This window comes from Papio anubis, chromosome 8, assembly GCF_008728515.1.
Source record: "Papio anubis isolate 15944 chromosome 8, Panubis1.0, whole genome shotgun sequence".
Taxonomy (NCBI): Eukaryota; Metazoa; Chordata; class Mammalia; order Primates; family Cercopithecidae; genus Papio; species Papio anubis.
This window is the reverse complement of record NC_044983.1, coordinates 139,158,471-139,182,794: the sequence shown is the minus strand read 5'-3', so window position 1 is coordinate 139,182,794 and position 24,324 is coordinate 139,158,471. Positions and strand designations below refer to the sequence as shown.

At 52.8% G+C, this 24,324-nt stretch overlaps 1 protein-coding gene across 2 annotated transcripts in view; it reads right to left on the bottom strand.

Annotated features, from left to right (window-relative positions):
• Positions 1 to 15,873, bottom strand: part of SPATC1 (spermatogenesis and centriole associated 1) — a 38,706-nt gene extending 22,833 nt beyond the window's left edge. Inside the window, exon 1 of one of the 2 annotated variants that reach the window (XM_003918737.5) lies at positions 14,223 to 15,873. In XM_003918737.5, the coding sequence (XP_003918786.1) occupies positions 14,223 to 14,433 (211 nt within the window). In that variant the 5' untranslated portion in view covers positions 14,434 to 15,873. The remainder of the gene's footprint in view (positions 1 to 14,222) is intronic. The other variant, XM_009198907.4, reaches the window with a different exon arrangement.
• Between the last annotated feature and the right edge of the window lie 8,451 nt (positions 15,874 to 24,324).

Genomic DNA, 24,324 nt, shown 5'->3' with positions numbered 1-24,324 from the left:
AGGGTCTTGAGGGGGAAGGTCCTGGGGGGTGAGGTTCTTCCGGGCAGGGGGTCCTCAGAAGCGAGGGTTCTGAGGTAAGAGTGTCCTTAGAAGAAAAGTTCTGAGGGAAGAGAGTTTTGAGGGGAGAGGGTCCTGAGGAAGAGGGACCTGAGGGAAGGCGGTCTTGAGGGGAGAGGGTTCTAAGTGGAGAGGGTCCTGATGGGGAAGGTCCTGAGGAGAGAGGATACTGAAGGAAGAGTCCTGAGGGAGAGAATCATCAGGGGAGAAAGTGGGTCATGAGGTGAGAGGGTCCAGAGGTGAGAGGGTCCTGAGAGAGGATCCTTAGGGAACAGGGGCCTGAGGTGGGAGGGTCCTGAGAGGAGAGGGTGCTCAGGGATGAAGTTCCTCAGGGAAGAGAGTCCTGAGGGAAGAGGGTTTTCAGGGAAGAGGGTCCTGAGGGAATAGGGTAGGTCGTGAGGGGAAAGAGTTCTGCACAGAGCGTGTCCTTAGGGAAGAGGGCCACGAGGGGAGAGGGTCACAAGAGAGGAGGGTACTGAGGGGATATGGTCCTGAGAGGGTCCTCAGGGAGGAAGGTCCTTAGAAAAGAGGGTCCTGAGTGGGGAGGGTTTTCAGAGAAGAGGGTCCTCAGGGAAGAGGGTCCTTAGGGAAAGGGTTCTGAGGGAAGAGCGTCCTGAGGGGAGAGGGTCCTCAGGGAAGATAGTCCTGAGGGAAGGCGGTCCTGAGGAGAGAGGGTCCTGAGAAGAGAGGATCCTTAGGGGAGAGAAACCTGAAGTGGGAGGGTCTTGAGGGGAAAGGCTCCCCAGGGAAGAGGTTCCTCAGGAAAGAGGGTCCTGAGGGAAGAAGGTCCTCAGGGTAGAAGGTCCTGAGGGAAGATGATTCTGAGGGGGGAGGGTTTTCAGGGAAAAAGGTCCTGAGAGAAGAGCTTCCTGAGGATAGAGGGTCTTGAGGGGGAAAGTACTGGGGGGTGACGTTCTTTGGGGCAGAGGGTCCTGAGGGGAGAGGATTCTGAGGTAAGAGGTCCTAGAAAAAAAGTTCTTAGGGAAGAGAGTTTTGAGGGCAGAGGGCCCTGAGGGAAGAAGGTCCTGAGGGAAGAGGGACCTGAGGGAAGGGGGTCCTGAAGGAAGAGGGTTCTGAGGGGAGTGGGTCCTGAGGGACGGTGGTCTTGAGGAGAGAGAGTTCTAAGTGGAGAGGGTCCTGATGGGGAAGGTCCTGAGGGGAGAGGATACTGAAGGAAGAGGGTCCTGAGGGAGAGAATCCTCAGGGGAGAAAGTGTGTTATGAGGGGAGAGGGTCCGGAGGGGAGAGGGTCATGAGGGAAAGGGTTCTGAGGGAAGAGGGTTTTGAGGGGAGTGGGTCCTGACAAAAGAGGGTTCTGAGAGAAGAGGTTCCTGAGGGGAGTGAGTCTTGAGGAGAGAGGGTCCCGAGGGTGAAGGTCTTGAGGGGAGAGGTTCTACCATGGACAGAGGGGGTTGTTGGGGGGAGAGGGTCCAGAGAAGAGAAGGTCCTGAGGGAAGAGGGTCCTGAAGGAAGAGGGTTCTGAGGGGAGAGGGTCCTGAGGGAAGAGGGTCCTTAGGGAAAGGGTTCTGAAGGAAGAGGGTATTGAGGCGAGCAGGTCTTGAGGGAACAGTGTTCTGAGAGAAGAGGGCTCTGAGGGGAGAAGGTCCTGAGGGAAGGTGGTCCTGAGGGGTGAGGGATCTGAGGGGAGAGGGTAGGTCCTGAGAGGAGAGGGTCCAGAGAGGAGAGAGTCCTAAGGGGAGAGGGTCCTTAGGGGAGAGGGACCTGAGGGGAGAGGGACCTCAGGTGGGAGGGTCCTGAGGGGAAAGACTCCTCAGGGAAGAGGTTCCTCAGGAAAGAGGGTCCTGAAGGAAGAGGGTCCTCAGGGAACAGGGTCCTGAGGGGAGGGGATCCCGAGGGGAGAGGGTCCTGAGGGAAGAGGATTATGAGGGAAGAAGGTCCTGAGGGAAGAGGGTCCTGAGGGAAGAGGGTTCTGAGGGGAGAGGGTTCTCAGGGAAGAGGGTCCTGAGGGAAGAGTGTCCTTAGGGAAAGGGTTCTGAGGGAAGATGGTTTTGAGGGGAGCAGGTCCTGAGGAAAGAGGGTCCTGAGAGACGAGGATTCTGAGGGGAGAGGGTCCTAAGGGAAGGTGGTCCTGAAGGGAGAGGGTTCTGAGGGGAGAGGGTAGGTCCTGAGGGGAGAAGGTCCGGAGGGGAGAAGGTCCTTAGGGGAGAGGGTCTTGAGGTGGGAGGGTCCTGAGGGGAAAGACTCTTCAGGGAAGAGGTTCCTCAGGAAAGTGGGTCCTGAAGGAAGAGAGTCCTCATGGAAGAGGGTCCTGAGGGGAGAGGATCCTGAGGGGGGAGGGTTTTCAGGGAAGAGGGTCCTGAGGGAAGAGGGTTATGAGGGAAGAAGGTCCTGAGGGAAGAGGGTCCTGAGGGAAAGGGTTCTGAGGGGAGATGGTCCTGAGGGGAGGGCTTCCTGAGGGGAGAGGGTCCTGAGGGAAGAGGGGTCTGAGAGAAGGCAGTCTTGAGGGAAGAGGGTTATGAGGGAAGAGCGTCCTGAGAAAAAAGGGTCTTGAGGGAAGGCGGTCCTGCGGGAAGAGGGCTGTGAGGGGAGAGGGTCCTGAAAGGGAAGGTCCTGAGGGGAGAGGATATTGTAGGAAGAGGGTCCTGATGGAAGGGGGTCCTGAGGGGGGAGGGTTTTCAGGGAAGAAGTTCCTGAGGGGAGAGGGTCTTGAGGGAAGTGGGTCCTGAGGGCAAAGGTCCTGAGGGGAGAGGTTCTTCAGGTGAGAGGATCCTGAGAGAAGTGGGTCCTTAGGGAAAGGTTTATGAGGGAAGAGGGTTTTGAGGGGAGAGGATCCTGAGGGATGAGAGTTCTGAGGGAAGAGGGTTCTATGGGAAGAGGTTCCTGAGGGAAGAAGGGAGGGTCTTGAGGGAAGAGGGTCCTTTTGGGAGAGGGTCCTTTGGGGAGAGGGACCTGAGGTGGGAGGGTCCTGAATGGAAAGGGTCCTCAGGGAAGAGGTTCCTCAAGAAAAAGGGTCCTGAGGGAAGAGGGTTCTGAAGGGAGAGGGACCTGAGGGAAGGGGGTCCTGAGGGAAGAGGGTCCTGAGGGGAGAGGGTCCTGAGGGAAGGCAGTCTTGAGGGGAGAGAGTTCTAAGGGGAGAGGGTTCTGATGGAGAATGTCCTGAGGGGAGAGGATACTGAAGGAAGAGGGTCCTGAGGGAGAGAATCCTCAGGGGAGAAAGTGGGTCAAGAGGGAAGAGGATCCGGAGGGGAGAAGGTCCTGAGGGAAGAGAGTCCTGAGGGAAGGGAGTCCTTTGGGGACGGGATCCTGACGGAAGAGGGTTCTGAGAGAAGAGGTTCCTGAGGGGAATGAGTCTTGAGGAGAGAGGGTCCTGAGGGTGAAGGTCCTGAGGGGAGAGGTTCTACAGGGGAGAGAGGGGGTCGTGGGGGGAGAGGGTCCAGAGAAGAGAAGGTCCTGAGGGAAGGGCGTCCTGAGGGAAGAAGGTCCTGAGGGGAGAGGGTCCTGAGGGAAGGTGGTCTTGAGGGGAGAGAGTTCTGATGGAGAAGGTCCTGAGGGAGAGGATACTGAAGGAAGAGGGTCTTGAGGGAGAGAATCCTCAGGGGAGAAAGTGGGTCATGAGGGGAGAGGATCCGGAGGGGAGAGGGTCATGAGGGGAGAGGGTCTTGAGGGAAGAGTCCTGAGGGAAGGGAGTCCTTTGGGGAGGGGATACTGAAGGAAGAGGGTTCTGAGAGAAGAGGTTCCTTAGGGTAATGGGTCTTGAGGAGAGAGAGTCCTGAGGGTGAAGGTCCTGAGGGGAGAGATTCTACAGGGGAGAGAGGGGGTTGTAGGGGGAGAGGGTCCAGAGAGGAGAAGGTCCTGAGGGAAGAGGGTCCTTGGAAAGGGTCCTGAGAGAAGAGGGTTTTGAGGGGAGAGGGTCCTAAGGGAAGGCAGTCCTGAGGGGAGAGGGTCCAGAAAGGAGAGGGTCCTAAGGGGAGAGGGTCCTTAGGGGAGAGGGACCTGAGGTGGGAGGGTCCTAAGGGGAAAGACTTCAGGGAAGAGGTTCCTCAGGAAAGTGGGTCCTGAAGGAAGAGGGTCCTCATGGAAGAGGGTCCTGAGGGGAGAGGATCTTGAGGGGGAAGAGTTTTCAGGGAAGAGGGTCCTGAGAGAAGAACTTACTGAGGGGAGAGGGTCTTGAAGGGGAAGGTGCTGGGGGGTGAGGTTCTTTGGGGCAAAGAGTCCTGAGGGAAGGAGGTCCTGAGGGAGGAGAAGTGTGAGGGGTAGAGGGTCCTGAGGTGAAATGGTCCTATGGGGAGAGGGTCCTTAGGGGAGAGGGACCAGAGTTGGGAGGGGAAAAGATCCTCAGGGAACAGGTTTCTCAGGAAAGAAGGTTTCCCTCCCTTTCCTGAGGGAAGAGGGTCCTAAGGCAAGAGGGTCCTGACAGAGAGAATAAGTTGTGAGGGGAGAGGGTCCTGAGGGGAGAGGGTCCTCAGGGAACAGGGTCCTTATGGGAGAGGGTCCTCAGGGAACAGGGTCCTGAGGGAATGAGGGTCCTGAGGGGATAGGGTACTCAGGGAAGGGTGTCCTGAGGGAAGAGGGTCCTGAGGGAAGAGGGGTGTGAAGGGAGAGGGTCCTGAGGGAAGGGGTTTCTGAGGGAAGAGAGTCCTGAGGGAAGACGGTCCTTAGGGAAAGGGTTCTGAGGGAAGAGGGTTTTGAGGGGAGAGGGTCCTGAGGGAAGGTGGTCCTGAGGGGAGAGGGTTCTGAGGGGAGAGGGTAGGTCTTGAGGGTAGAGGGTCTGGAGAGGAGAGGGTCCTAATGGGAGAGGGTCCTTAGGGGAGAGGGACCGGAGGTGGGAGGGTCCTGAGGGGAAAGACTCCTCAGGGAAGAGGCTCCTCAGGAAAGAGGGTCCTGAAGGAAGAGGGTCCTCAGGGAAGAGGGTCCTGAGGGGAGAGGATCCTGAGGGGGAAGGTACTGGGGGTGAGGTTCTTTGGGGCAGAGAGTCCTGAGGGAAGGGGGTCCTGAGGGAAGAGAAGTGTGAAGGGAGAGGGTCCTGAGGTGAAATGGTCCTGAGGGGAGAGGTTCCTTAGGGGAGAGGGACCAGAGTTGGGAGGGTCCTGAGGGGAAAAGATCCTCAGGGAACAGGTTTCTCAGGAAAGGTTTCCCTCCCTTTCCTGAGGGAAGAGGGTCCTCAGGGAAGAGGGTCCTGATGGAGAGGGTCCTCAGGGAACAGGGTCTTGAGGGAAGAGGGTCCTGATGGGGGAGGGTACTCAGGGAACAGGGTCTTGAGGGAAGAGGGTCCTGAGAGAAGAGAGGTGTGAGGGGAGAGGGTCCTGGGGGGTGAAGGTCCTGAGGGGAGAGGATACTGAAGGAAAAGGGTCTTGAGGGAAGGGGTTCCTGAAGCAAGAGGGTCCTGAGGGGAGAGAGTCCTGAGGGAAGAATGTCCTGAGGGAAGGCGATCCTGAGGGAAGAGCATTCTGAGGGGAGAGGGTCCTAAGGGGGAAGGTCCTGAGGGGAGAGGGTAGGTCCTGAGGGGAGAGGGTCCTTAGGGGAGATAGACCTGAGGCGGGAGGGTCCTGAGGGGAAATGGTCCTCATGGAAGAGGTTCCTTAGAAAGAGGGTCCTGAGGAAAGAGAGTCCTGAGGGAAGAGGGTTCTGAGGGTAGATGATAGGTCCTGAGGAGAGAAGGTCCTTAAGGGGAGAGAGACCTGAGGTGGGAGGGTCCTGAAGGGAGAGTATACTCAGAGAAGAGGGTCCTGAAGGAAGAGGGCTCTGAGGGAAGAGGGTTCTGAGGGGAGAGGGTCCTGAGGGGAGAGGGTCCTGAGGGGAGGGGGTCCTGGGGCAGAGGGTCCTCAGGAGAAAATACCCTGAGGGAAGAGAGTCCTGAGTGGGGAAGGTTTTCAGGGAAGAAGGTTGTCAGGGGAGAGGATCCTGAGGGAGAAGGTACTGAGGGTAGAGATACTTAAGGGGAGAGGTTCCTAAGGGGAAAGGGTTCTGAGGGAAGAGGGTTTTGATGGGAGAGGGTCCTGAAGGAAAAGGGTCCTAAGGGCAGTGGGTCCTGAGGGAAGAGGCTCCTGAGGGAAGGGGTTCCTGAGGGAAGAGGATCTTGAGGGAAGAGGGGTGTGAGGGGAGAGGGTCCTGCGGGGGAAGGTCCTGAGGGGAGAGGGTCCTGATGTGAGGGGTTCCTCAGAGAAGAGAGTCCTGAGGGAAGAGTGTCCTACAGGAAGGTGGTCCTGAGGGAAGAGCGTTCTGAGGGGAGAGGGTACTGAGGGGAGAGGGTTATCAGGGAAGAGCGTCCTGAGGGAAGGTAGTCCTCAGGGGAAAGGGTTCTGAGGGGAGAGAGTCCTGAGGGGAAAGGTCCTGAGGGGAGAAGATTCCAAGGGAAGAGAGTACTGAGGCGAGAGGTTCTTCAGTGGAGAGGATCCTCAGGGAAGAGTGTCCTGAGGGAGCAGCGTCCTGAGGGTAGATGATCCTGAGGGAAGTGGGTCCTGAGTGGGGAGGGTCCTGAGAGGGGAAGGCTGTGTCCTGAGTAGGGAGGGACAGATCTTGAGTGGGAACGTGTTTCTTGTGGGGTAGAGTCTTGTGGGGAATTGACGGGTCCTGAGGGGCTGGACGCATCTGTGGAGCTTGCAGGTCCTGAAATCAAGGCAGGTTCTGGTGTGTGGGAAGCTGTGGCATGGGGGCCGGCGTTAGTGCTGGGAGGCCCTCCGGAACTAAGGGAAGGCTGCCCCCTGCCGGAGGAAACCTGCTGCAGCCCCTGGGGGAGGCAGTGGGAGAGCAGGACGAGGTGGCCTTAAGGGGAGAGGGTCCTCAGGTAGGTATATGGGCTCAGGTGAGGGAGGGATGGTGAGGGCTGGGATGGGGAGGATGCTGGTGGCTAGAGCAGGCCCTCAGTCCTCCTTTCTTGACTGCCTGTCCCATGCTGACGGCTGTCCCACCCGTCACCTGACCTCTGTGTGGAGGAGCCAGATCTGACCAGTGGGGGCAGGAGCCGGTTTTCAGTGCAGTTACTGTTTTAGTGTTTTGGGCCCCCATCTTGGCCCTCATTTCTTGTCTCCCCAGCTACTCCAACAGCCATATCTCCCTGCAAGTCCCTGAGCCCTCAGGAGCAGGAGGCCCTGCAGTCTGAATGCTGTCCTGGCTGCATCTCCCACTTGCCCTGTGCACGGAGCCAAGTCTGAAGCTCTTGGTGCCTGTTTTGTCCTGGTGAAGTTAATTCGGCCAGCGGCCAACCTTTTCTGATTTCCTGCCTCTTCAGATTACCCACACTGACCACACAGTTGTACCTTCTGTCTTGGTCAGAGATCGCTCCTGGCCACCTGGTCTCTGAGCCTCTCCAGATCTCTACTCAAAGGCCTCTTTATTTTCTCTCCATCTGATTGCACTCTTGGTTTTGGCTGCCCTCTCAGCCAGAGCAGCTTTTATGTCCCTGAACTCTTGCTGAGCCATCCTCAGCACTGCCTGGTTGCCTCCCCCATGCCTGCCCTCAGGCTGCCAAATGCTGCTGGAGAAGGCAGGAGATTGATGGCTGCTGCATTTGCAAATCCCAGAGATGGTTGCGCATTCAGTCAGACCCTCCAAGTTCTCTCAGTTCCTTCCCCCTCCCTTTTTTTTTTTTTGAGACAGAGTCTCGCTTTGTCGCCCAGGCTGGAGTGCAGTGACATGATCTCGGCTCACTGCAAGCTCTGCCTCCCGGGTTCATGCCATTCTCCTGCCTCAGCCTCCTGAGTAGCCTGGACCACAGGCACCTGCTACCACGCCCAGCTAATTTTTTTTTTTTTTTTTTTTGTATTTTTAGTAGAGACGGGGTTTCACTGTGTTAGCCAGGATGGTCTTGAACTCCTGACCTCAGGTGATTCGCTCGGCTCGGCCTCCCAAAGTGTTGGGACTACAGACGTGAGCCACCGTGCCCGGCCCCCCATTATTAGTCTATTTCAGACCTTCCCTGCTCCATCCTTGCTCTCAGAGAAGAACATTTGAACAGAGAAAATTGAAGCCATAGGTCTGGAGTTCCTTCAGCTTCCCACCACCTGGCATGCACACTCATGCTCTCCTTCCTCCTTCCCTTCCAGGACAGTAAAAGAGACTCTCTTCCTTCAGTCAAGAGCACCCCCCACCCCATAACGTATCCTTTTTGTCTTGCGTATTTTCCAACAGTCTCTCCTGGCCTCTTCCTTCCACATATAAACAAACTCAGGTCTCTGCCACCTTGAAAAGAAGTTCTGGACCCCATGCCCTCCCAGCTACTGCCCTCTCCCTGTCCACTCCCCTCACCCCAAGGTCAAACTTCTTGAATTAAGTATCTCCATCATCTTTTCTCTCCATTTTCTTGCTGACTTTTCACCTCACCCTGGTCAGTCATTCCACCTATGATGGTTGAAATCACTCTAACCAAGGTCATGAATGCCAGTGTCATGAATTGTCCACTAAATGCTATGGATATTTTTAGTACTTTTATTGCTTGACCTCTTGCTGACACTGTCCTTTACCTTGCTGAAACTGTCCCCTTTGAAGCTGTCTCTTGGCTTTTGTGACATTCTGCTTTTGAAGTTTCCCTTGCCTCTCTGCATGCTCCTTTGCCAGCTCCTCTACCTGTCCTCAGTTAGGATCTGTCCTTCAGCCTCTTACTGTGCACTCTCTTCCCAGATGGCCTCACCCCCTACCTCAGCTTGAATTATCAGTAACTCTTGAATCTTTTCTCTCTAGACCTGACTTCTCCAAACTTCAGGCTCATAGTGCTACTGCTTCTGGCCACTCCACGTGGATGTTGTGTGGACATCTTAAAATCATTTTGTCCCAAATGCAACTCATTTTCTTCCTCCAAAACTGCCTTTCCCAGGCTCACCTCTAACATTTGCAGGGCTGTGGTCAAGAGCATTTATGTCAAGAGCATAAATGAAAGCCCATTTACCAAATGTCAGAGTAGTTAAAAGTTACTACTCAGGCTAACTGTTAAACTACTTTCTGTTTTCTTTTTTTTTTTTTTTTTTTTTTGAGACAGAGTCTCGCTCTGTCACCCAGGCTGGAGTGCAGTGGCGCGCAATCTCAGCTCACTGCAAGCTCCGCCTCCCGGGTTTACGTCATTCTCCTGCCTCAGCCTCCTGAGTAGCTGGGACTACAGGCGCCCACCACCTCGCCCGGCTAGTTTTTTGTACTTTTTAGTAGAGACGGGGTTTCACCGTATTAGCCAGGATGGTCTCGATCTCCTGACCTCGTGATCCACCCGTCTCGGCCTCCCAAAGTGCTGGGATTACAGGCTTGAGCCACCACGCCCGGCTACTTTCTGTTTTCTTAACCTGACAAATAAACCTTTGTAACAACCTGGAAGGTCAGATTTGAATTTGAAATTCTTGTACTCTCTGGAGTTTTGTGCCAGGATGTGGTAGATTGGAGAGAGCTGGTCCCCTGGCCCTGCCCTTCTGCACCCCTTCGCTTCCCATCTGAGCTCTGTCCTGCACTGAGAGGAGCCTGGTGCACATGCTTATAGACACCCACAGCCCACCAGACCAAGCCCTGTTCATACCTCCCAAGCTGTTTCCTCCTGTGTTCCTCCTAAATGGGGTTGGGCCAGGTCTCTGGACCAGGCGGATTTCAGAGGTAGGGCTGTGCACAGAGCATAAGGGAGAAGGGTAGACCCAGAAAGAGGAATTGAAGGTCGAGTTCATGAGGGCAAATCAAGAATGAGAACCCGACTCTATGAAGGAGGCCAGTCACAGGGAATGGCCAAGGAGAACAGGCAGGGTGAGGAAGTGGCCAGAGAAAGATTCTCCAAGGCAACTGTAGAGATCTGCCTTGGCTGGGACAACAGATACATTCTGGATGCTCTCTTTGTCATCCCTCACATCCAAGCAGTTAGGCTTTCCATTTTCTTATTAAATAATGTGAAGGGATTTCTCTCTACCTGTAGCTCATGCTGTCATCTCCCACCTGGATGACTGCAACAGCCTCAGTCTAATCCATCTCCCTGCCTCAGTCTGCTCTGCTCTCCCTCCAATCCGTTTTCCCCGTAGCATCTGGGATAACATTTCTGAAGCACAAACATGATTATTCTCTGTTAGAAACCACCAGTTTCGGCTGGGCATGGTGGCTCATCCCTGTAATCCCAGCACTTTGGGAGGCCAAGGCGGGCAGGTCACCTGAAGTCAGGAGTTTGAGGCCAGCCTGACCAATATGGAGAAACCTCGTCTCTACTAAAAAAATACAAAATTAGCCAGGCGTGGTGGTGCATGCCTGTAGTCCCAGCTACTCGGGAGGCTGAGGCAGGAGAATTGCTTGAACTAGGGAGGCGGAGGTTGCAGTGAGCCGAGATTGCGCCATTACACTCCAGCCTGGGCAACAAGAGTGAAACTCCGAAACTCTGTCTCAAAAAAAAAAAAAGAAAGAAAGAAAGAAAAGAAAAGAAAAAAGAAACCACCAGTGTCTTCTTAGTGCCTTTAGGAGCAAGTCCAAGCTCCTCAGCATGTCATTTGCTGTCCTTGGTGATCTGACCCCTCTGGCTGCATTGTTCATCTCTCCCTGGCCCCTGTCACACATGAACACACCACACACACACACCATATATACTCACATAATCAGACACACACCAACATACACTCAAACACCCACATAACACATACATACCACATACACTCTTACATACATTCACACACACAGCAACTCACAAACACACACACAGCCATATGCACACATTCACTCACAAATCACACACTGTCAAAGCAGACACACCATATCCTCTCACACACACATGCACTTTTTTTTTAGAGAAGTCTTGCTCTAATTGCACAGGCTGGAGTGCAGTGGCGCAATTTAGGCTCACTGCAGCCTCCACCTCCCAGGTATAAGCGTTTCTCCTGCCTCAGCCTCCCAAGTAGCTGGGATTACAGGCACCTGCCACCATGTCCAGCTAATCTTCCTTCCTTCCTTCCTTCCTTCCTTCCTTCCTTCCTTCCTTCCTTTCTTCCTTCCTTCCTTCCTTTTTCTTTCTTTCTTTTCTTTTTCTTTCTTTCTTTCTTTCCCTTCCTTCCTTCCTTCTTTTCTTTCTTTCTTTTCTTTCTTTCCTTTCTCTCCTTTCTCTCCTTTCCTTCTTTCCTTCTTTCTTTCTTTTTTTCTTTTTTGAGACAGAGCCTCAAAAGTCTCCAGCCCAGGCTGGAGTGCAGCGGCACGATCTCTGCTCACTGCAAGCTCTGCCTCCCGAGTTCATGCCATTCTTGCCATTCTCCCGCTTCAGCCTCCCGAGTAGCTAGGACTACAGGTGTCCCCACCACACCCGGCTAATTTTGTTTTTGTATTTTTAGTAGAGACGGGTTTTCAACGAGTAAGCTAGGATGGTCTCGATCTCCTGACCTCGTGAGCCCCCCACCTCAGCCTCCCAAAGTGCCAGAATTACAGGCGTGAGCCACTGCGCCCCACCCATTTTTTCTTTTTTCTTTTTTTTCTTTTTTTTGAGACAGAGTCTCACTCAATTGCCCAGGCTGGAGTGCAGTGGCACAATCTTGGCTCACTGCAACCTCTGCCTTGCGAGCTCAAGCCATTCTCCTGCCTCAGCCTCCCGAGTAGATGGGATTACAGGCGTGTGCCAACACACCTGGCTGATTTTTGTATTTTTAGTAGAGATGGGGTTTTACCATGTTGGCCAGGCTGGTCTTGAACTCCTGACCTCAGGTGATCCGCCCATCTTAGCCTCCCAAAGTGCTGGCATTACAGGCGTGAGCCACTGTGCCCGGCCCACATTTTCCTTCTTTTCATTTTTATTTTATATGTTTTATTTTTAAAAAATTTTAAATATTTGGAAATTACATTTAATTTTCTTTTTACAGTACTGCTCCCTGTGCTAGGCGTGGTGGCTCATGTCTGTAATCTCAACACTTTGGGAGGCCGAGGTGGGCAGATTACCTGAGGTCAGAAGTTTGAGACCAGTGTGGCCAACATGGTGAAACTCCATCTCTACTAAAAAAAAAACCAGAAAAAAAAAAAAAGGAAAATTAGCCGGGTGTACTGGCACGTACCTGTAATCTCAGCTACTCAGGAGGCTGAGGCAGGAGAATCGTTTTAACCCAGGAAGCAGAGGTTGCGGTGAGCTGAGATTGTGCCACTGCACTCCAGCCTGATTGACAGAGCAAGACTCTGTCTCAAAAAAAAAAAAAATTAAATATTTAAAAATTAGATTTAATTTTCTTTTTACAGCACTGCTCCTTGTGAACAAGGCTAACTCCTAGGCAGTATGCCCAGAGTCAGCATCATGCACATTTTCCTATACACATTCATACACACTCATTCACACACCCATACCACACACTCCATACTTACACTACAGAGTATGTGTGGTGCATAAGTGTGTACCACACATACTCTCATACCACATTCACACACATATACCCACATTACACACACACACACGGGTCGGGGCTTTAATTGCACATCTGTTTCTCATTCCTGCAATCCCTGGGGCCAAGCATTTGTATGAGTAACTTCTACTTGTGGCATGCTCCTTCCCCTTCACAACCAGTTGGCTGGGCTCACCTCCTCCAGGAAGCTTTTCCTCACCCTCAAAACTTGACCTTTGGGGAGGTGGAAGATCTGAAGTGGTCCAAGGATTCCCTTAAGAATGAAAGCTGGGAGGAGAGGGCTTGCTTGGTTAGCCTGGGAGTACGAAACCAGAGTCTAGCTTCTTAAACAGGAAAATTTTCTTTCCTTCCTTCCTTCCTTCCTTCCTTCCTTCCTTCCTTCCTTCCTTCCTTCCTTCCTTCCTTCTTTCTTTCCTTCTTCTTCTTTCTTCCTCCTCCTTCTCCTCCTCCTCCTTCTCCTTCTTCTCCTTATTGTTCTTCTTCCCCTTTTCCCCTTCCTCGTCTTCTTCTTCTTCTCCTCCTTCTCCCCTCCTTCCTTCCTTCCTTCCCTCCTTCCTTCCTTCCTTCCTTCCTTCCTTCCTTCCTTCCTTCCTTCCTTCCTTCCTTCCTTCCTTCCTTCTTTCTTCTTTCTTTCTTTTGAAATTTCACTCTTTTGGCCCAGGCTATAGTGCAATGGCACCACCTCGGCTCACTGCAACCTCTACCTCCCGGTTCAAGGGATTCTCTGGTCTCAGCCTCCTGAGTAGCTGGGACCACAGGTGTGTGCCACCATACCTGGCTAACTTTTTGTATTTTTAGTAGAGATGGGATTTCACTATGTTGGCCAGGCTGGTCTCAAACTCTTGACCTCAGGTGATCCACCCACCTTGGCCTCCCAAAGTGCTGGGATTCCTGGGTGAGCCACTGCACTCAGCCTATTATTAGTTTTTGAGATAGAGTCTCGCCCTGTCAACTAGGCTGGAGTGCAGTGGTGTGATCTTGGCTCATTGCAAACTCCAGCTCTCAGGTTCAAGTGATTCTCCTGCCTCAGCCTCCTGAGTAGCTGGGATTATAGGCATGAACCACCAGGTCCAGAAAATTTTTGTGTTTTTAGTAGAGACGGGGTTTCGCCATGTTGGCCAGGTTGATCTCAAACTCCTGACCTCAGGTGATCTGCTTGCCTCGGCTTCCCAAAGTGCTGGGATTATAGGCGTGAGCCACCGCACCTGGCCCCATGTGTATGATTTTTTTTACCCTGTCTGTTGTCTCTGTGTCACTAGAGGTGTAACATTTAAAACGAGGTGTCTGTGTGCTTGTGATCAGCGTGGGGGAACTGGAGACCAGTCCTATGCCACAGTCAGGTTGTATGGCAGGGAACTCAGTGGGTAGGGAGCAGGGAATTAAGACAGGAGGGGAGTGAGCACAAGCCTGAAGGGCTTTACCCTCTGGAAACACCCAAGTTAACCAGCATGTCTAGTTTGGAGTGAGTCAAGTTCCAGTGACTCACTGAGCCTGCAGGATCTGTAGGGGATCTTGACTTCTAGTGGAGTGTTGAAGCTGTGCTGTGGGTAGGCTGGTTGAGGGTGGAGGGACAGGTCCTGGACCCACAGCCTGGGAGCAGCCTCCACTAAGATGAGCCAGGGGTGTGGACAAGATGGCTTGGGAATTCAGAAAGAGGGGCACGGAGGAGAGCTATCGATCTCAGATGCCATGCGAAGGTGAAGGATGCAGCACCCAGGAAGCCGCTTGTGACCGTTCTAGAGCAGCGGTGCCAGGGTTCATTGCCAAGCTGCAGAGGAGCAAGGAGGAGGGCATTCCCTCCATGACCTCCTGAGACCTCAGCACACCGAGTCTGTCCTCTCTGGTGCATACCCGCTTCCCTCCCCACTCTCATGGGACCAAGGCCTCTTACCATTGCTCTGGCGTGAGGGAAGGCCTGCTGTTGCCTCACCAAGCCCAGTCATGAACCCACTGATGCCGAGCCCGCCTGCCTGAGTCTTGATCGCTGATTTGAGCTCGTGATTCTCCCGAATGAGCCGCACCAGCTTCTTCAGTTCCTCATTTTCCCGCACCAGCCTCTCTATCTGATGCCGAAGCCCCTCATAATTGGTGAGTAGAGACATGCCCTGGGGCAGTGGGAAGGGTGCGGCCTATGGGAGGGCACTGCACCTGGAGGCTGCCCAGGGCCCCGGGCCTTGCCCGGGCAGAAGGAGGGTGCAGAATCTGCAAGGCTGGCCCAGCGGGCCCTGGGTATTGTGAGGTCAGAGGCTGTGCCCTCCTCCTTGCCCTCTCTGCTCTAACACACTCAGCTCTCCATGCCACCAGGCCTATGCACAGGCCTTGCCCTGGCCTGGAATGTCCTGACCTTTTCTCTCTGGCCAACTTCACCCTCACGGTGCCTCTTCTGTGAAACTTCCTCTCCCCCACCGCAAGTTAATTGCTGCCCGCTGGGTTTCCCCAGAAGATGTGTCCTGTGTCATAGCACTTTCCCCGGTTCCAGTTCCGTGCTAGTTCCTTAACGCTGTCCACTGGCTTTACAGTAAGGTCAAGGATTGTAACACGTTCCCGGAAACCCCAGTGTCCAGCAAAGGGCTTGGCACAAGGTTTGTAGGTAACCAGTAAATATTTGTTGAATGAAAACCCACCACTCCACCTTCCTGGCCAGAATGCCCCTTCCTTGTGATCTTGAACATGCCTGGGTTTGACCTCTCAGCCTTCTCCTGGGATGCTGTGTCTTGAAGGCCTGGACACTCGCCCATGATTTCTTCTGACCCAGGTGCTCAGAGTCTCTATCTTACTGCTGGTCCAGGAGCTCTCTACAACTTGGAGTTTCCATTTCTGGTGACTCAGGGTTCTCTATTCAAAATCTCCCATCGGTGCCTTCTCTGTACTTGGATCTCTATTCCTCAGCTCCTTGAATTTTCCTGACTTTAGTCCTTCAAGAAACCAAGACTGTATCCCTCACTTGGCTCTAAGAACTCAGGACTCAGTCCTCATCATGCTACCCTTCTCTTAGAGCTATCTGCAGATAACTCTACGGTCCTGACCTTGAGTACTGAGTGAGGCCGTGTCCTAGTGGCCTCCACTGGCTCTGTGGCTGTTCTACCTCAAACCTCTTTTTAGGGCAGGGAGAGGATAGCAAAGTCCAGGTACAGGCCAGAGGGCAGACTCCTGGTAGAATGTGGGAATGAGGAAGGGGAAGAAGGTCAGCCAGGGCTGGGATCAGTCTGAGTTGAGCATTCTACCTGGACCTCACAATGGGGGGCCTACCCCTACCCTTCCTCTAATGCTTCAGACTGTAATCCTGGCTCAGTCACTCTGGCCCCAGGGACCAGAGTCCCAAGACCCAGAGTTGAGGTCTCTTCAGTCATCCCTCTAACTTTATAGAGTGTATCTGTTGGGTTTTCCTTCAACATGTGAAAATTAGCTTATCATGGTCTTATTTCACTGTTGGCCTCTTGGGTTGATGCCGTCTGTTATGGTTACATTTTACGTGTCAATGTTGCTAGGCTATAGTGTCCAGGTGTTTGGTCAAAATCTAGCCTAGACATTGCTGTGAAGCTATTATGCTGACTTTAAGTAAAGGAGATTACCTTCAGTCATTTGGGTGGGCCTCATCCATTCAGTTGAATCACTTTTTAAAAATTTATTTTTTTAATTTTGAAATTTGTTTATTTATTTCCTTACTTATTGATTTACTTTTTTTGAGGCAAAGTCTCAGTCTGTTGCCTAGGCTGCAATGCAGTGTCACCATCATAGCTCACTGCAGCCTCGACCTCCCATGATCAAGCGATCCTCCTGCCTCAGCCTCCCAAGTAGCTGAGACTACAGGTGTATGCGACCACACTCAGCTAATTTTTATTTAAAACATTTTTTTGTAGAGATGGGGTCTTACCACATTGGCCAGGCAGGCCTCAAACTCTTGGGCTTAAGCAATCCTCCTGCCTCAGCCTCCCGAAGTGCTGGAATTACAGGTGTGAGCTACTGTGCCTGGCAGAAGAACTTAAGAGTGAAAAAAACCTGAAGTTTTCTGGAAAAGAAGGAATTCTGCCTGAAGATTGCAGCATAGAAATCCTGCCTGAGTTTCCAGCCTGCCTTACAGATTTTGGACTTGCCAGCCCCCACAATTATGTGACCAAGCCCTTAAAATAAATCTCCTAATATAACAGAACTCTGACTGATGCACCATCTCTATTTCCTTTTGTATATGCCAGTGTTGTCACCGACTGTGGCAGTCATTGTGTTAGGAATTGGGGGTTCAGTGCTAGTTATAGCAGGCATTGTCCCCACCTTATTGACTTTACCAGCTAGTGGGGAGTGGCTATGAATTGAATGATCATGTATAAATGCTGAGTTTACCCTGTGATAAATGCTGCCTGGGAGAGGCACTGGTGCTGGGAGAGGGTACAGCAGGTGGGCCAGATCCAGTCGGGGAGTGTGCTTCACCAAAGAAACCAAAAGTGTGGTGGAGCAGAGAATGAGCAGGGTGGGTGTATGTGCTGGGGAGGGATGGAGGGCCCAGGGCGGGACAGGGCCTGTGGCTATGATCTTGATTGATCTTTAAGGAGGGGCATGTGGGAACAGATTGGAGGGAAGAAGCTACTGAGTGGCACACAGTAAGGAGGCCACTGCAGTCATCCAAACAAGCAGTGAGGGTGGCTGGTTCACAGGTGGTGCTGTGGAGGTGGAGACAGTCGGCAGAGCTGAGAAATGTTTAGTGGTACTGCATGGGCTGGTCTTGGAGTTGGCCTGGATGTGGGGATGAAGGCGAGAATGAGGGCAGGATGGCCTTGCAGTTTCTGGCATGAGTGGTGGAGCGTCTGATTATAACAACCCAGTTGGAAGGAAAACCAAGTTTAGAGTGAATATTCGGAGTCAGATTTGGATGTGCTGTGGAGATCAGGATGTTAAGGAGATGTGCCAGGAGGCAGGGGGTTACTGCTCCAGGTCCCAGAGGAGAACCGACTGTGTGGGCTGGAAAGATACACGTTAGAGGTATCAGCTCCTAGATGGCAACTGGATCCGTATGAGCGGATGAGGTTGCCCAGGAATTGGGAACAAATGAGAGAGAATAAGCCTTCGGCCCACAGTGCCTAGCAGAGCCAGGACAAAGCTGCAGAGGACATAGAGCAGAAGTGTCCATAGCGACAGGAAAACTGGAGAAGACTGAGCTGCAGAGGCCACAGGCAGAGGATATTTCAAGGTTATGTGAAGCAGCAGTGGTGTCTAGTGAGGCTGAGAGGTCAGATGAGACGAAGACTGAAAAAAAAGTGTGCATCAGCTTTAGGGACTTGAAAGTCATTGGTGATGCATCAAGGGCTGTTTGGGTGAAGTGGTTTGGCCAAGTCCAGATTCACAAGTCTGAAAAGTGAGTGGGAGGGTAAGGTGGAGATAGGGCACACACAGCCCTTCCCAGTGGTTTGGTTGTACGGAGAAGTGCAGGCAGAGCTGCAGGCAGGTTCCTCCTTCACTGTTCTCTTCCTCCTCTTATAGCCTGGTGCCAGGGAAGACTGTGGCCCACCATGCCTCTGCTGCTTCCAGCCCCTCCTTGGAGTCACGATGCACAGTAGAGGCCCTCAAAAGACCTCCAGGGTCTCCCAGAATGTTAGGCTGCAGCCTCCTGCTCCTTTCTTTGAATTAACCTCCGCCAGACTTCCTCTTCTCCCCTTACTCTTATTTCCTCTTCATTCAAATTTTCGTTTTCTTTTTGTTATGTTGTATATACAAAGTGTCCTTTGGTATCCAAGTCTATTGGGTTTGAGCTTCGTATAAAGAGTACCACAGGTTTGGGAGTGAGGTCCATCCAGAAATGTATCCACATCCATTTGGATGATATGTCTGGGGCTGGCGTCTTGGGAGTGAGAGACACTGGGCCCTCTATGATGCTCTCAGTCCTGCCCTTCTGAGCTCTTGGACAGAGTCACTTGGGAACAGACCTAGTTCCTGGCTGCAGGGAGGCTGGGCCCGCAGGAGTGACAGGAACCTCCTGGGGTGCACTCGGGGTTTGCGCTCCTCACGGCCCGCCCGTTAGGGGCTCATTGTGAACAAACCTCCAGTGTTGTCCCACTTGCTTTTGCTGAGTCAGATCTCCTCCTTCCTGTCCTGGGCCACTGGCTTGCACAGTTTGTCCCCATTCAAATTTGCTTCATTTGATTCCGCTCAGCATTTCAGCTTGGCAAGGCCTTCAGGGATCTTTGCTCCTTTCTTGGCTTGAGATTCTCTGCGTGTTTAACAAGTTTCCTTCTGAAGCCGTCTTTTCAAGGCATAAAGTTGCCAAAGAACGGGGGCCTGTAGCCGGGAGCCCTCTGTTCCATCCACCTGACAGGCCCTAACGTGCTGCCTCCGTGCTGGGTGTGCTGAGAGGCACCTCCTGGGAAGCAGCCATCCGCTACATGTCCGAGCAGTACTGGCCACGTGAACATTTCAATCCTGCCTGCTGTGGCCATTGTGAACCTCCGGGTCTGCCTGTTGCTGACGAGAAGCTGCTGGGAGGAGCTGTCCAGTCCATGCTCCCACAGATTCAGTTGGCATTTGACTGCCAGTGCCCTCCGGGACGTCGGCAGTGACTCCTCTCCATTGCTCTCCTACACTTCAGATGATGAAAGGGCCATGGCCGACATTATTGAGTGCTTGTTGTATACCAGGCACTGTTGTGACAGGCGTAACAAGCCCCCGAGGCAGGTAGTACCCCATCCAGCAGGCAGGGCCACTGAGGCATGGCCATGTCAAGTGCCTGGGCTCTCCCATGGGCCCTGGGTCTTTCAACATTTTCCCAGCTGTCAGGGTTAGGGCTTGGTGCAGGCAGCCTAGTCTTGCACTTGCTCTTCTCGCCTCTAGTCTCACCTCTTTTGCTTCAGCCTCTCTGCACAGCTGCCAAGAGTGGGGGGTGTGTCTTTCTGCCACCCCACTGGAGCTAGGCTCTGCCCAGAGGACGGACTTAGAGTGATGTCCCAGGAGAGGACAAGGGCCACAGCAAACTCTGCTCTGCATCCCAGAGCCCAAAGCACAGGCCCTGGCACATGGTAGGTACTCAGTAAATATATGAATGCATTTTTATTCAACCTTTTTCTTCCTTCTAAAAGAATTGCACCATGAAGCTGGAGAAGCTGCTGTATACCAGCAGTTGAAACAGACAGTATAATAACTGGCTTCTGAGTGTCTGAGGACATGCCCTTGGGTTTCTGAGGAAACCAATATCCCTTTGATGAGTCTGGAGGGCCCTGGGGAGGCAGACAGTACCCAGGAGACGAGGGAGAGCTGCTGGTCTACCTGGGGTCCTGCCAGCCAGGAGCTGGGAAGAGCGGCCTCAGAGGAAAGTCTCCTGAGGTCTTGGCTAGAAGTAGAGACTTTTGGTAATATGAACTTGGTCGTCAACCCCAGGGGTCATCCAGGTACCCCTCATGAAAGGCTCAGGGACTAAAGGCCAGGGGCAGAGACCGGGAGGGCTTTGTCAGGCGCTTTGGAGCCTTACTAACTTCCCTGTATTGTTGATTCCTTTCTGCTGTTTACACAGCATTATTTGGACGGCAGCAAACAGTGTTTGGTGGGGCAGAGCAGCGGGTGGCATTCAGGCTGGGGGCTGAAGACCAGGAAGGGTGGAATGAAGAGCAGGTGGACACCAAGGCCTGCTGGAGGTGTGTGGTTGGGCTTCCAGGCCCTCAGACTCCGGAATCGACCATGGACTTGGCAGCTTAAACAATAAACATTGATTTTTCACGGTTCTAGAGGCTGGGAAGTCTAAGGTCAAGGTGCATGCAGACCTGTTGACTGATGAGGACCCTTTCCTGGTGTGCAGATGTCTGCATTCTCGTGTCCTCACGTGGTGGAGTAGAGAGAGGAAGCAAGCTCTCAGTGATCTTTCTGTGAGGCTACACCCTCATGACCTAATCACCTCCTAATGCCATCATATTGGGGATTAGGATTTTAACACATGCATTTTGAGGGGGGACACAAACATTTAGTCCATCATAGCAGACTCCAGAGTCCCAACTTCAGACCTGTGTTACCCCCTGACCCCAAACTTTGGTTAATTCCTGCTCTTCCTTCAGACCTCAGCTTGTGTGTTGCCCCTCAGGGCCCCCAAAGTCTCCATCAGTCCTCATCAGAACGGTGCCCACCCTTCAGCTGTAGCACAGAGGAACTAGAAGCACCACTTCCCAGCTTTCTCGCTGTGGGCCTGGGGCAGGCCCCCAACCTCTCTGTGCCTGTTTCTTCATCCGTCGAGTGGGGATACCTTCCCTCCTCCTGCTGTCATTGTGAGTGTAAGATGCGGTGATACATGGAAGACAGCGAAGGCAACCACTGGCAGAGTAAAGCTCAACACACCGTCTCATCAACCCATAGATCTTGAAAACCTGGTAGGTGCCAGGCACATCGTGGGTCCCACAGGACACAGCGGGGAACAGCCAGACATGTGGGAGCCGTTGCTCTCTTTCTGGCTCTGTTTATATTGCCAGGAAATGCCCAGGGCAGCCAGGCTGGAAGTTGATCGGGGCACTGAGGAGCACTGGGGTTAGGAGGCCCTAGGATCTGACAGGCCGGAATAAGGGTCCCCACTCTTCAGTTGGTGTTGAGCACCATCTCTTACCAGTGCGGGGAGCACAGCAAAGGCTCTGGAGCTGGCATTCCAGAGGACAGTGGGCATTTGGAAGATGGTCAGTGTGGTGGCCTGTGCTCTGTGCGGAAGGTGGAGGGGGGGACGGGGCAAGAGCGGAGGGGGCTGTCTGATACGGAGTGGTCGGGAGGCCTCCTTGACGAGGTGCTGCTTGGGAGCAGACCTGAAAGAAAGCAGGGAATGAGAAGCGGCAAAGCCTTCCAGGCGGAGGGGACAGCCAGTGCAGAGGCCCTGGGGTGGGTGGCAGGCTTGGTGTGTATTTGAAGACCGTCAAGGAGGCCAATGAGATGGAGGGGAATGAGCCACTGTGGGGAGGGGATGGCCGGGCCAGAGAAGCATGGGATGGGGTCTGTAGGCTGAGATGAGCGTCTTGGATTTTATATTCAGTGACATGGAAAGGCTATGAGGGTTTCTAGGGAGTAGGAGGAGCTACCCTCTTTCAAAGAACTGTCCTAATTTTTTTTTTTTTTTTAAACAGAGTCTCGCTCTGTCGCCCAGGCTGGAGTGCAGTGGCCGGATCTCAGCTCACTGCAAGCTCCGCCTCCCGGGTTCACGCCATTCTCCCGCCTCAGCCTCCCGAGTAGCTGGGACTATAGGCGCCTGCCACCTCGCCCGGCTAGTTTTTTGTATTTTTTAGTAGAGACTGGGTTTCACCGTGTTAGCCAGGATGGTCTCGATCTCCTGACCTCGTGATCCGCCCGTCTCGGCCTCCCAAAGTGCTGGGATTACAGGCTTGAGCCACCGTGCCTGGCCGAACTGTCCTAATTTTTAACAACCAGTTCATACGATTATGACTGGCAAGTCCTGGGGCTGCAGGGTAGTAGCCTCTGTTAGGTGGCTCCAGTCCACTACCAGCACTTCTGTAGGTGCTCGGTAAATCTCTGTGGAGCAAACACAAGTGGCCTGCCTGGGCCTGCCTGCTTCCCTTGCTCTGAGGCCTCAGGGTAAAGTCCAGGCCTCCTTGCTTGCTCCTCTCACTTCCTGTATCTCCATCCACCTTCAGCAGCTCACCTCGGACTTGTGGATGCTGTTCCCTCTCTTGGTAGCTTTTTTTTTTTTTAGACTGAGTCTTGCTCTGTCACCCAGGCTGCAGTGCAGTGGTGTGATCTCGGCTCGCTGCAACCTCTGCCTCCCAGGCTCAAATGATTCTCGTGCCTCAGCCTCGAGTAGCTGGGATTACAGGCGCCTGCCACCATGCCTGGCTAATGTTTGTATTCTTAGAAGAGACGGGGTTTCGCCATGCTTGCCAGGCTGGTCTCGAACTCCTGACCTCAAGTGATCCGCCCACCTCGGCCTCCCAAAGTGCTGGGATTACAGGCTTGAGCCACCGCGCCCGGCCAAAGTTTCAAGCTGGTAGCTTTTCAACCATGCCCATTCCGTTCACCCCAGGAGCTGGCCCTGCTCCCAGTCTGTGCCTCGCTCCTGCTCTGGGACACGGGGTCTGACTTGGTGCCTCTGTCCCACCCTTGCTGGACCCCACAGCTGAGCGCCGACCTGTGAGGCACCATCTCTCAGATTAGTCTGTTCCTGAGTGGAGAGTGAGTTGGTCCTCTCCCCAACCCTCAGCACAACTGAGTCCACATAGACTCTAAAAAAGGAATTTTCATCAGCAATCTCCGTGAACACAGGGAAGGTGACAGAGGGGCTTGTTTAGGCCCCAGCCTGGGGACTGGTGTTTAAATCCAGCCCAGTCTTCCACTGGCTGCGTGGAGTTGGCAGTGTGAGGTGCCGGCAGGTGGGGCTACTTCACTTGTGGCATGGGGGCAATGGCACCTATGCTCAGTTTGTCCTGAGCGTCAGAGGACATCTGGTAGGCGCTGAGGCCAGTGAATGCCTGGTCATGATTTAATTTTTGTAAAACTAAAACTGTCCCCATTAAACAATAATTCCTGCTTTCCCCTCCCAGCAGTCCTGGCCCCCACCATTCTACTTTCTGTCTCTTAAGACTTAAGGGGGGACCCTATGCAGATTTTTTCCTTTTTTTTCCGGAGACAGGGCCTCGACCTCCTGGGCTCAAGTGATCCTGCCGCATCAGCCTCCTGAGGACTACAGGCAAGCACTATCATACCCAGCTAATATTTTATTTTTATTTTTTGTGGAGACAGGGTTTCATTTTATTGCCCAGGCTGATCTTGAACTCCTGGCCTCAAGCGATCCTCCTGCCTTGGCTTCCCAAAGTGCTGGGATTATAAGCATGAACCACCACGCCGGCCTTTGTGGTGGTTGTTGTTGCCCAAGCTGAAGTGCAGTGGTGCAATCCCGGCTCACTGCAGCCTCGGCCTCCCAGGCACATGTGATCTTCCTGCCTCAGCCTCCTGAGTAGCTGGGACTATGGGCATGTGTCACCACACCCAACTAATTCAAAAAAAAATTTTTTTTTTTTTTTTTTTTTTTGTAGAGATGGGGCCTTACTATGTTGCCCAGGCTGGTTTTGAACTCCTGGGCTCAAGCTATCCTCCTGTCTTGGCCTCCCAAAGTGCTGACATTATAGGTGTGAGCCACTGTGCCGGCCCCATGCAGATTTCTGTTGCTCTTTTTTTATGTATAGTTGCCTCCTTTCCAGAACTCTGTCGTGGAACTATGTTCAGCTTCTTCAGCTTCCCCAACCTTTGATTTTTTTCTCAGGAAGATGCCACTGCTTTGCCTGGGACTGTTTTCTGTCACATGGCCTGAAATGTGCCTCTAGGCAGAAAGCCAGGATGATCTCAGTGCTCCTATCTCAGGGTCACAGTCCTGTGCTGCCTGTTGCAGCACAGGACAGTTTTACAAGATGTTTGCATAATTTCTGAAAATCATTGTTTCATACCTTTTTTTTTTGAGACAGAGTTTCGCTCTGTTACCCAGGCTGGAGTGCAGCGGCGCAATCTCAATCTTGGCTCACTGCAACCTCCGCCTCCCAGGTTCAAGCAATTCTCATGCCTCAGCCTCGAAAGTAGCTGGGATTATAGGCACGCACCACCATGCCCGGTTAATTTTTGTATTTTTAGTAGAGACAAGGTTTCACCTTCTTGGCCAGGCTAATCTCAAACTCCTGACCTCAAGTGATCCACCCGCCTTGGCCTCCCAAAGTGCTAGAATTACAGGCGTGAGCCACCGTGCCCAGCTGTTTCATAACATTTTGTAGTTGTTTGTAGTGGAGTATGCCTGTAAATCCTAGTTCTTTCTTAGTCCTTTGTGGCTGGACGTCTCCATATTTATTTAAAAAATTGATTGTCCTGCACTGGTTTGTAGGAATTCTTTTTACATTTTGATGGAAATCCATTGTCTGTTGCATGTGTTATGAATATCTCTCCCAGTTTTTAATTTGTTTTCTCAATTTAATTAATTTATTTTTGAGATGGGCTCTAGCTATATTCCCTAGGCAGGTCTCAAACTCCTGGACTCAAGTGATCCTCCTACC